Source organism: Synchiropus splendidus, chromosome 16 (genome assembly GCF_027744825.2).
Source record: "Synchiropus splendidus isolate RoL2022-P1 chromosome 16, RoL_Sspl_1.0, whole genome shotgun sequence".
Classification (NCBI taxonomy): Eukaryota; Metazoa; Chordata; class Actinopteri; order Syngnathiformes; family Callionymidae; genus Synchiropus; species Synchiropus splendidus.
Window position 1 is genome coordinate 18,289,757 of NC_071349.1, and position 12,968 is coordinate 18,302,724.

The 12,968-nt window shown below is 46.6% G+C and overlaps 1 protein-coding gene across 1 annotated transcript in view; it reads left to right on the top strand.

The window, feature by feature from the left end:
- The first annotated feature begins 8,080 nt into the window (after positions 1-8,080).
- Positions 8,081-12,968, top strand: part of sntg2 (syntrophin, gamma 2) — a 69,935-nt gene continuing 65,047 nt past the window's right edge. The window contains exon 1 of the mRNA XM_053846045.1: positions 8,081-8,342. Coding sequence (XP_053702020.1) covers positions 8,280-8,342 — 63 coding nt within the window. The 5' untranslated portion in view covers positions 8,081-8,279. The remainder of the gene's footprint in view (positions 8,343-12,968) is intronic.

Consider the following 12,968-nt stretch of genomic DNA (forward strand, 5'->3'; position numbering starts at 1 on the left):
CACCAGCCGGCTCTCTGAAGGTTGTTACGTCTCAGGGAAGTGGACTTTTGTTTGGAGTTGCTCCCGTTCGTGTCCAGTCGCGGCAGGGAAGGCGATTAACTATTGGCAGAGCAGCCATGGACTTAAAAGACCAGGGAAGGGGACAGGGTGTCATTGAAACGGTTGGTTTTACATGATACAATGCTGATTCTTTTTCTACTCACAGCGACTCCAGCCTCCAGTCCAGAGTCAGTTATGGAAGGAGATTATTTATGGAGCTGTCCTGTGTGTGACGGTCGCGATGACAAGATTAAGGGGGCTGGACTTCACCGGCGTGATGGCAGGGACAGCAGGGGGTGCTGAGAGAAACTGGGGAAAGGGCTCTGATGTGGGTGTTACCTGGTCCTCCTGCATTTCTTCTCATCGCCCCCTGTATTTTGACTGAAGAGTCGTGTGGTACAGGCGGGTCACCGGGTTTGAATGTGACGGCCACTCGAGGTGCGACATGGTATTGATGCAGAAATTGATACAATTTCAGTATTTCATCTCTTAAAAAGACACATTTCTATTACAGCCGATATGGAAGCAAAATGCGACCATCAGGAATTTAAATGTGAAAGTTTTGTTCCTCAGGTTTTTCAAGCAGCATGAGCTTCACTGTAAGTTATATGAAGCATAATATTTTTTTAACTTTATTTTATTTTATAAAAATAGCTGTGGAAAATATCGCATACATCATGATATCACAATATCGTAAGAACGTGACGCATCGCGATACCATCGCATCATGATGTGTATCGTATCGGGAGCTTCTTGTTAATACATCCCTAACATCCACCATACACGTTTTAAAAAACCTCTTACCTGATACACTCTACCAAGCAACAACATGGAGGACACATCAGTGACTTGCAAACTTCAATAACGCGCCTGCTGTCAAAATGTTGATGCGTCAGCTCAGTACTGGCGAAGTGTGGAAGTTACGAGCCTCCAGGAGCAGAGGACGTGTCACACCAGTGAGCGCTGGTGGCAGGCAGCGATAAAGACTCTCACTTTCTGACCCCGACCCCGACACCGAGCTTGTCGCGCGCCTTGCTGGTGGTTTCATTAGCGACTGCCATGTAAACGAACACGCGGTGCTGAAGTTCTGGAGCCGAAACAATTCCGACCTGTCTCTCTCTGCGAGAATTTGAGGTACAAGGCGAGAAACTGTCTGAGCTTCTGGAGAAATACAGAAAAGTTGGGAGTGAACTCTGATGAACTCTTGCAGAGGATCGTTGTGGAAGTTTGAAAATGATGGAATCTCGACAACTCGCGAGTCCTTGCTGATCAAGCCGCCTCCCTGTGAGGCAGTGTGGAGTTTGTCAACAAAAATAGATGGCAAACATTGCAGAGCTGCTTTTCGCTGTTGCTGAACGTCTGTTTTTCGATTCCCTTTCACATGGGGGTGGAGCCTATCACACTAGCCACTCCCTGACCAGGTCAAAATAACGGCTGCGTCCCATTCCTCACCCCAACACTCGAGTCAGTGTGGTGTGTCCCACTCCTCCTCACTGGCCGTTCACCTCTTGAAATGATCCTTCAAACCCAGGGAGCTCCGGAGCTGACTCGAAACCAAGTGGGAACATGAAGTGTGGAGAGATGTCCAGGAGACCAAAGGACTTGATTTCAAAACAATGTTGGACAGGACAACAGGGACATGTTAGTAGCCAGGACCACTCTTCCCTTTGTTGACTCTCTCTGGTGTCACACGTCAGCGAGCCAAATGCTCCACCGTGTCCCACAACATGAACAATACAACATGGATGTTCAACAGTAGGTTTGGATTTCTTCTGAACAAACAACAGTGGGCTAGCATCCAGGCTAACGTTAGCATCCTCACACCTCGCCACAACATAGGCTCCGCCCAATTATTCTCTGTTGGTTCACCAAACCAAGTGAGGTGATCAGCGCCGATGCAAGAGGTTGCAGAAACGTTGGAGCTGTCATTTCCAAAACGTAGTCTCCAACACTGGATATGCAGGAAACTAAACACAGCACGGCAGCCAATGACACGCTGTCTTTACGAGTGACCTCATCAAGTGTCGTCCCAATTCTGAGGGACGTCAGTCACTTCACTTGGTGGTCAAAGGGCGCTTCATAGTGGAGGGAGCTCAGAACCAAGTGCTGGTGTTACGTGCCAGTGTTGGGGGGAGGAATGGGTCACAGCCCAACACTGCAGCGTCCACAGCTCTGGACAATATACAATCACTCACTGTGTTTGGGAGTAAACCAGAGTAGCTCATGCAAGTAGAGGGCTGACATACTCAAGTCCACTCTACTGGTAGCTGGTGTCGAACAGAGCTGAGCTCATCCTCTCATGAGAAAACTCCAGTCAAAGCTGCGATAGATGTTATTTTCCGTCCTCTGGGTGGACAGGGCTGGCACAGCGTAGATATAGGACCCGGGGGCCGCGGGGTGGTCTCCAGCTGGTTTCTCCCCCGAGGTGTGGTACGGGCACGCCGCGTCTTCGAAGCACCTTTGAGATAACTTATCAGACGGAGACATTTTGAAGCTCTGATAGAGGGATTTCAAAGGCTGGCAGAAGTTAAAGATGCAGACAGCGACGCGCCTGACGGAGCTTTCAACATAACCAGTCAGCCACTTCAATGGACCACGTGCTGGAGCTTCATCACATTAGAATATCGTCTTCTCCACCGGGAGGACGCTCTTGAGAGGTGAGGAAATGGAGCGCCATATTTAGTGCGGCGCTCTTCAGCTCTTGAAAGTCTGTGTTAATGACTTCATTGAGTCGCGGTCGTCCCTTGTGGTCGCAGGCAGCTCGGCAGATGTGTGTGACCCCGACACGGTCTGGTTGATGGGGGATCAGGAGACTGCGAAATCCTCATTTCCACCCCGAGGACAGCGAAGCAGTAGGCGTGTCACCAACTTGGCGCCTGCATTGGAAACACAGAATCAAATCTAATGTGTTTAAAATGAACAAGAAGAACCATAAATGGTTCTTAACCTTAGATAACCTGAGTCAAACATTTTCACTCCCAAGGCGTCAAACAGAGACTGTTTTCTCGTGGACCTTTTAGTCCCAGAGTGTTTTGATGCCTTGGTCCGAACCAATTTGTCAGGACTTTCAGGAGCCTCTACCTACCTCAGACTGCTTTAACACCCATGTGTCTATATTTCCGTCCCTCCCTCCATCCATCCATCCATCCTCAAACAACAAGTGCAAAATAAGGAGGGGCATCTTATTTCTTGTACTTCAAAAAAACAACTCCAGTCAGTTCATCAGATACAGGGGAAGCTGCAGGGTCCTGTACCTACAGAGTGATGGATTTACGAGGCTTCGTGAAACAGCGTCCTCATTTCCAGAGCCCACTAGATCAGTGGTCCTCAACCTTTTTTATCACCATGGACCAGTCTACACTTGACCACTGGAACGTGGCACGGCGGGTACGAAGTCGCCACTTTGAACCGCCAGATAAGGCCTCTGCATGTGTTCTTGACCCGTGGGACTCACCGACCATGAGAAATCCATATTTAAGTCTGTTGGCAGGACAGGACTTTCTTCTTCCTGGAAGTCGTGGGCTCTTCTTCTGTCTCTTCACTGAGCCTTTTTCTCTTTGCAAGGAAACCTTCCAAAGCCGGCTGTGTCCCACTCATTTTGCGAGCGGAAGCAATGAATTATTTCTTGTGTGGCCCGGGACCAATTGATCCACGGAGCGGTACCGGTCCCCGGCCCAGGGTTTGGGGACCACTGCACTAGATGGCACTCTCTACTCTAAACTCTCTGGATTTCAACAGCCATGAAGTCTCACACCATTTTTAAACCAACACCGACTGACCTCTGAAACTGTTTCACGAAGCCTCATCAGCCCATGCCTTACCTGCTGAAGCCCGATCAACATTTCTCTACTGCACATTCTTCCTTCAACAGTTGCTTGAAATGCGTCACTGACACAGAAAACGTTTTTTCGCTGACAGCCAGGCAGAGGACAAGTGAATACCAGACCTTGATCTCTTCTTCCTCGGAAAGTTCATGACTCCGCGGCTGAGATGGCTGATGACAGACCTCCGCATCACTGTGGAGTGACCTAGAAATGCCTCCGCGGAGAAGGAACACTTCTCTCCACACAAAGGGAAAGGACTCGGCGTTACTTGCATCCAGACTCCGTCTTGACATCTTCACTCTCAATAACTGGATGATGGTGAGTCTACATGACAAGCTCGCAGACACTTCACATCTTCTTCATAAGATGTTGAAGGACACGACAGTTCTAAATGCTGGGATCATCAATTATGACCATTTACTGGCTGCACCGTGAGTCACCTTATTTATAAAAAGGAAAGCCAAGGATTGAATATATGAGAAACAAACTGTAGCTAAATCAAAAATAGAGTGGATTAAAAGTGTCGTCCTAATTCTAAAGCTTCATTTTTGCCCTCTAAAAAGTTTGGAGACATTCTGACAGAATGTTAAATCACATTTATCGGATAATAATTGGGTCGATTATGAAAGAAAACCATGCTCAAGTTTCTTCATGGAGATCTACTTTGAAACGCGCTACACTCAAGGTCTGCCGCATTGAAAGACCACAACATGACGCCGCAGCTGAATACCGAAGGAGAGATAAAGAAATCTATTATGAGGCGGCTTCAGTGGAACTGATACGTGGTGAAGAGCGGAAGGTGGCGACGGCTGAACTGAGAGGTCGTCGGAGCATTGTGGAGTCAATGCGTGGCTGTATGTAAAGACGTTTCAATCCCTTTCCTGCTCTGTTCCACGTCGTGGCGCAAGACTGACAAGCACTCGCTGACACGCTCGCACAACACTCCCCAATTATCCTGACTGTGAGTTGTTGGATGGTGGGAGGAAAGCAGAGAGGCTCTCACTCCCACCCGCTGTTGCCATGAGCTGGACTGGAGCTCGCTCCAGGCTGCAGCACGGACCACCACTCCACCGTGCTGCACCTATGAATAATACATAATACGTTGGTAAGTTGCTTTTTTCATAGATTTAAGGATCTGCGATTTCATGGATCAGCATTTGTCAAGGGCCCATCTCTCTCTCCCTGTGGAGCCCAGCCCAGAGGCCTGAGTGACCCCCAGATATCGGGGTCCCGACAGCTCATGATGGGGTCCGGTTTCGTCTTGTTTGTTTTGGAAAATGATAACATGTATGAAGTCGTGAGGTTATCTGTATTTTTCGGTATGCAGTGCACTGTAGACCCCTATATACATCTCAAGTTCTGCCATGTTTGAAAATGAAAATATATTGGTGAGTGTCGTCACGACGGTTAGCAATGTGTTCTCAAGCCGACAAAGTCGCAACTATTCCTTCTGAGTCCAACGTTGATTGCGAAAGTGAGCCTTCCACGTTGCATGTATGGGGCTTCAGTGGGGTCAAATGTTTCCCTTCCCATTCCAATAGGATGAGACGTCCGACCGCAAGTTCCCACTGCCCCCCCTACTTTGATGTTGCTTGGTATCTATAGCACCTCATGTGGATATGGGCAGTGATCACAGTGTCTTCAAGTACACACCATGATCCAGTCCAACCGCTTCAAGTCCATGTGATGTGGTCTGTCAGGACACCCCGCGGTAGGTGCCAACCCCCGGGCCGGAGACCGGTACCGGGCCGTGCATCAATTGATACCGGGCCGCACAAGAAGTAATTATTTCTGTTTTGTGTATGATCTGAGTCTGAAGGATCTTTTATTTTGACGGGATTCTCTCAGTGAAGCCTTGGTCACTTGAGAGCTAAAATTTAATCTACAAGCTCGCAAAATGTAGAGGAAACAGCTGTTTCTTTGCGAAGGAGAAAAGGCTCAGTGAAGAGACAGAAGAGCCGACGACTTCCAAGAAGAAGAAAGTTTTAAACAAACAATACCAGGCGTCGTACTTGAAATATGGATTTATCGCAGCCGTCTAGCGTCACTCCCAGATGGAACCAAGAAACAAGCTCAGGAGTCCCATCAATTTAACAATATGGTGAGTTACATTTTTCATGCACTTTTTATTTGGTTTTGTGGTGTGTCTGCATGCTGCTTTGAAGGCGCGTTTAAACGTTACCATAGCGACCAGAGTCACAACTTCTTCTGCCAGATCCTTCATTGATGTTCACAACCTTCAGTAGCCTCCAACATTTCATACAACCTGTTCAATGTTGTAAGCACTTTTATTTCTAAGAGTTTATCACCGAATAATTCAAGCTCCTCTACAGTTGGATGTCAAGGTTCTTTCCTTTAAATCAGTGGTATTTGGAGAAGGATTGTGGGGAGCCTGTGAGCTCAGGTTGTTGATCAGCATGAAGAGGTTGGTATTTCATGAGGCTTCATGAAACAGTGTCCTCATTCAGCAGGGGGCGTTCTCAATTGAAAAAAAGATAAGGCGTTTCATTGAAATAGTTGTTCAAATCCAAATATCGTGGGGCAGATACTGCCCTCTGGTGGGCTGTGAAAATGAGGACACTGTTTCATGAAGCCTCATCAGCCCATCACCACTGTCAGTAGGTACTAAACTTGCACTAGTTGCTGGCTGTTGCTCGGGTCCAGCTCCAACCACAGCCCTGGATTTGCAGCGATAAATGGACTCCTCTCTGCTGTGTATTTTAATTTGACTCTTTATTGCCTCGTGAATCTACTGTAGAACGTGTTTTATAAGAATTTACGAGTGTCTTAACCGCCCAGTAAAACAACACAATAGATTATCTGCTCACACACGCGCGTCCTCTTGCGCTCAACATAAAAATGATTAAACGCCTGTGATCATTTTCATGTGAGAGTGTGAGGTGTTTACAGGCTCCACTGCACCTGACTGAGGCGTTTTTACACCGAAGCCTGTCAAAGCCACTAAACTCTGCTCAGTTGCTTCGTCACTTGTTACAACTTGCTTTCGCTTAAATCAATATTTTTTGTGGCCTTTTGATTCATTTCAGAATTGTAATCACTTCAGCTGAGAGGGTGAACCAAAGACATGCTTCGCTGAAAGCAGCTTTTGACGGAATAAATTGTCACATTCAAGCCTCAGCAATATTCTCTCAAGCCACCGTCAAGGATGTTTTGTTTTTCTCTGCCATTTTCAGAGGTTTGGAGCGGATGTCGCCAAGAAGCAAGGACTTTTCTCTGCTTAGAAACTGCAAGGAGGCGTCACATGACTCGCTCATGTGTCCTGGCTCTCTGGACGTGCAGCTAGCTAGTGCAATGTCTTCAATCTCTTTGCTAAGTTTTACTTTTATTTACAAAAAAAAAAATAATAATAATAATATATGTGCCGATATTTTTAGTACATGGTTATCATTTAAATGGAAATATGTGCAGTATCACAGGATGATACAGCCAGGGCATTTTTAAAAAATAAATCATCTTTATTTATTTTTAAATTAATTTCTTAAATGTTAAAGGTTATGAATTTTGTCTCACTGACTGAGCTCTTTCAAAAGTAAGCTTCAGTAAAATACTACTAATACTCTTTTGCCTCAACTTGTTCCCAACATATTGACACAACAAACCATAATAACCATATGAAATTATGCCTCATTTTTTTTAAATTTAATTTAAATTATTTTAGTTCAGACTGTGAAAATGAGTGGACAAAGCTGTGTAGCTGCAGATTCAGTGAAATGTCTTCTAGTTCGACAGCACACACGGCTCATGAACCAACCATGTTGCTCTAAATTTATATTCAATACTGACTTTATTCATTTATTTAAGCCTTTAAAAGCATGATGAAACTGATCCTTTGTGTTAGAGTTGAGAGAAAGAAGAATAATATTAAGGGGGGAAATGCAGAAATTAATGTGTAAATAAATTATATCCAAAAACTTTTAAATAAATAAGTCTCTTTTGTTCATGTTTATTCATCTTTAAAAATGTGTTTTCCCCCTCTGCAATTTTATTTATGGCACTGCCATCATTCCATCCGTTTATGATTTACGCTGAAACTGTTTTGATGTCATTACGTCGTAAATAAGCTGTCGTTATTTTTGCGGCAGTAACAGTGATGTCGCGTGCGTTTGACTTTAAGAGCGGAGAAAGTTGACAGCGTTTGGGAAGTGAGATGCAGTGGAGCGCCAGTGGCTCGGGAGCGCTGACGCAGGACTGGCGAGGAGGAGCAGAGAGACCGTGCGTGCGTGCGTGCGTGCGCCGCGGAGGAAGCAGCAGCGGCCGCCGGTAGCCTCTCGTCCTCCCTGGGAACAGTCATGGTGCGGCACAGCGGGACCCCGGTGGCTGAAGCGTCGCCTCTGGATGAGTGACTCGAGCAACTCCGGGTGAAGTCAGCGACCGAAGACGCGGTGTTTATGGGAAATGAACGTGAAACAGACTCCGGAGCTGATCGAGCGACCCGCCAGCCTTTTGGTCCCAACTTCGGCAAGTGATTCTTCCTATTTATGAGCCAAATGTCAAATTTAATGTCACGCTCTAACGGACTGTACTTTCGATTTACGAGCGGACGAGTGGTCTCCACCGTTACTGGCGCACCTGAATGCACCTCCGCTAATTCTTAAAACGTATTTATTGTCTAGAAATATGCGGATTATGTCCGGGATCTTTTCATGTCTGCTTTATTCTTCAACGTCTCCTTGTTCACTGTATGTTTTCGGGCTGTTGGATGGTCACCAGAGTTGGTGTTGGGGTCTTGTTCCGAGTGAGGGCGTGATGGAGATTCAAGGTTCTGCCCACAAGTGAGCTGAGCCAAAAGGCTCCATCTCTGTGGTTAAGTTGAGTAGCTCGGGTGCCTTTATAGGATGCCTCCCTTGAGAGGAGGTCCGGGTGAAGCCCATCTGGAGGAAGTCCTGGGGCAGACCAAGGACCCAGGAGGCGTTTGGTCTTCACTCAAAAGTGCTGGCGGTTCCTGTAGAGATGGAATGAACTTATAACTAGGTGGCACTAGCTTCTGCAAGCATAAGTAAATAAATGTTAACATGCATAACCTGTAAGTCAGACGTCTTTTAAGGCTTCAAAATAACCTTGAGTGAAAGAGACTTTCTCGCTGTTGTCACAAGTTGGGAGCACGACTGGGAATTTCAAGTCAAGAAACATGATATTTACACTTCATGCCTGCCCTGTTTAGCAGCTGCTTTCAAGTCCGGCTGCATCCGAACCTCTGGGGACACAGGTCTGCAGTTTGCTTCACCCCATATGTCCAGGATTTTAGACTCTCTGATCTGCGGCTACGTGGCTGGTGACGGACGATACATTATACATCAGTGACGGTCAGCGAGGGCTGGAATGAAAATACTGGCTGAACTAGATTGGTGCAGTCGCTGGGTGGCTGTTTATGAGTTGAGAATTCTATCAGAAGTCCGTCTCCACCTGGAAGCCGAAGGGAAAAAGACATTTACTTTGAGATTAAATCCATAATCCAAGCCAGCGTGGAGTCTCTCCAGTCAATGGATCAGTACTCGTCTCCGTGAGGAGCCTCTTCTGGCGGATGAAAGTCGGATGACTAGGAATGAGACTGTCACTGTATCATGTGAGGAAATCATTAGTTCTCCGTTGAAAGGGGTAAAAATAAGCGACAAGCGTGTCGTGTGTAATTTCACTGAAGGTTCCTGTCGGCAGAGGCTGCAGCGCCGTAATTACACCCCGGTGACACGTCAAAGTCTTCGCTTTTGTGTTGCTGTTTTAACAAAGCTTCGCGTGTTGAAACAAGAGAGCGATGTATTTTTCATCCGGAGGAGAGATGGAGTCTGTTCTGACACCTGCTCTGCTTCATCGACATCGACACTCACCGCAGACCGGGACATTTTTCTGGCACCTCTCAAACTCAAGTCATTCAATTTCATTGGAAACGTATGTCTGTCACTTAATATAAGTGTGAAGTCCGGAATGTTGGTTGTTATTCACCAGGGCTGTGTATTGGCTGGTACCTTGCGATACAATGCGTATCATGATATAGGAGGGGTGGTGCGATACATTGCGATACTGTAAGTTCAACAATATATTGTAACAAGTACCATCATTTTAAGGGTCGAAACCAGCATGAAAACAAGTTTATTCTTAGGATGTAAGTCCAGTTATACGTTATATTTCACACAGAGCAATGACTCACTCCTGTAATGAACAAAATATTTCCTGGGTAAAAAAAGGGCGTCACTAGTACAGCAGCATATCCTAGTATTTAAGTATTAAATATTGCGGTAGCCGATTGAAAAATATCTAGACAATATCACACAATAAAGTGCTGCGATATTAGTGTGTATCGATATTTTCTTACAGCGCTATAGTTGACTGCCCCTATGGTTTGTTTTCGATAATAGCTGAGCGAGAATTCCATCCGTTTCCCTCTGTCTGTCTGAGGTCGGGTTGTGAGGTCTCCCCCTGGGGCGTCCTTAGACATGGGCATGTCTGGAACACCTCACTAGGGAGTCGTCCTGCAGACATCCTGACAAAGTGCCCGAGTCATCTCCATGAGCGTCTCTCATTGCAGAGGAGAAACTCCTTTGAGCCCTCCCTGAAGGAGTCTGACAACCTCAACAGAACCCTTTTCAGCCCACGTTTCTGCTGTATCCAAATGGATCAGTCACTTCCCAAATCTCATTTCCAACCTGGACAGGCTGTTCCACCCTTTTCATACTGAGCTTCGTGGTCTGTGTTTGACAGCGCTCAGATTCCCAGGAGAGGAATAACTTTCTGCCTTAAGTGGAGAAGTGTTTTGGGGTCTTGTTCTCGAGTGAGGGGGTGAGGGAACTGGAGAGGAGACGGTATTGCAGTCACTCTACTGCACTGTTTTTTCACAGCTTTGCCTTTTGGCTCAGCTCTCTATTTACCGATCAGTGTTCATCCTGACCCTCACCTATGGTCATGAGCTGTGGGTCATGACCAAAAGAACGAGATCCAGGATACAAGCCGCTGAATTGAGTTTTCTCCGACGTCTCCCTTAGAGATCGGGTGAGGAGTTCTGTCACTCGGGAGAGACTGGGAGTAGAGCCACTGCCTCTCCGCGTTGAGAGGAGTCAGTTTGAGGTGGCATCTCATGAGGACGCCTCCCTTTGGAGGTGTTTCAGGCACAGCCAGCTGGGAGGAGGCCGAGGAGTCGACCCAGGACCAGATGGAGGGATGAGGTCCCTACACTGGTGTGGGAGCGTCTCAGGATCCCTGGTGGATGTTGCCTGGGAGAAAGGTGTTTGGCGCGACCTTCTGAAGTTGCTGCCCCCGCGACCCGGCATGTATGGAACTGGTGAACGAAATAGTTCATCCCTAAAACGGCCTGTGAACGTGTTGGGAAACAAACTCTTGTCTGACTGAGAGGCGAACTCAAGCGGCAACACGACCTGATTTGACGTTGTGACGCCCAGGAGCGCTGTGAGACAGGCCAAAGGCCACTCTCCATCCTTATACATGAAATGAGTCTTTTTTAAAGCTGGTAATTAGTCCCCGCAGGAAGTGCAGCGAGACATGTTCAAGTACAATATCAGGCCCAGTCGTCGTGCATTATTCAGCCAACCACAACAGCAGACCGTAATAAAGCCCATAATGAGATGCCGTTTCAATCTTTAAACTGCCATGAGAGTTTGTGGTGTCAGGATTCCTGATACATCAAAAACACATTGTGATGTCACCACTTTCTTGATGTTTCCCCTGCAAATAAAAGGAGCCCTGCGCATGCATTATTCATGGTCGCACATTTGCATTTTTACTTGAATTCAAGGGAGTAAACTTGTGCATTTTAATGCTCCTTTCATTCTCCGTTCGCCTCTTCCTGTTTTCTGATAAGCAATTGTTGTGACACCCGACCAGCTCTGCGAACGCCTCCTGCTTCAGATGCGTTTAAGGAGAACCCAGATGTTCCAGAGAGCTCCGTCCTTGAAACGGGAATATGAGTTTTTGGATGGTCCAAATTTAGTTTGGCAAAATCTGCATTCGCCCCACTTCATCCTCCCCAAGTGGTTCCACATCAGTTACTGTATGTCACGCTGGAAAAGCACCTGACTTTTATTTGTCTTCTAACATGGAAGTCTTTGCTCGACGGAAGCTTATGCGAGTATCTGTATTATCATTGCACAGCGGACAATGATTCCAACAAAGGGTCGTCCGGGTATGAGGAGTAGACCATGGGCTGCCTTGTCACCAGTTCCAGTGATGGTCTATCAGTATTGAGTTTGGTAATCTCTGAACCTCAATCCACCTGGGTAAGGAGAAGACCCTTGAAGTCTGAGACCATGGTTCCCAGTTGGACTCGTTGGAACGCGGGGCACTGTACGGGGTTTCCGTCAGGGTTTTTTTGCTGAGATTCCCAAAAAACAGACTAGATATCTGGCAAATAGACATCCGTCAATAGATAGATCAGGTTGTCAGGAGGTCTTGGCAGGTCATGGTGAAGAAAGAGCTGAGCCAAAAGAGAACGTCCTCCATTGACCTGTTGATTTCTCCTCTCCTCTCTGGAGAGGGTTGGTGAAATGCCCATAGAACAAGTCATATTTACAGAGTATTGAGTCATGATGGGCTGATGAGGCTTCATGAAACACTGCCCTTGTTTTCAGAGCTCAGTAGGTGGCGCTTTTGGTTCGGAGAGTGCCTTGTAGTGGGCACTGAAAATGGGGACCCTGTTTCATGTATGTTTCTGTATGAAACTAAGGCAATATTGCCGCCATACCACCATAATCGCTCATCTGTTTTGTTTATTTACAGTAGTTGTTAGCCATGTGAGCCAGCCTGACAAGTTTCCGCTCGATGTCTGGGCGCTAGGTCTGCCACTCGTGTGCACACAAAAGCCCGTCATGCTATCAAAACAAATGTAAAACATGGCGGACATGATGCAGCAGCTGTGTCAGTTTCAGGTCTGACTTCAAATGAATTCCTTCACACTTTTAGGTTTGCATGTTTGGTAATTCTAGCTTCACACTTGACTGTTTTCTGGGTCTTTGTTTTGACGAAACGGAAGTGAAAGTCCCTCGTAGCGTAGTGGGTCAAAATCCTGCTGCTACGACTTTTGTCCCAGTTCTAGTTTTTTTTTCTGATACTAGTGTTCAACTTGTGTTTTTGATCCATTCT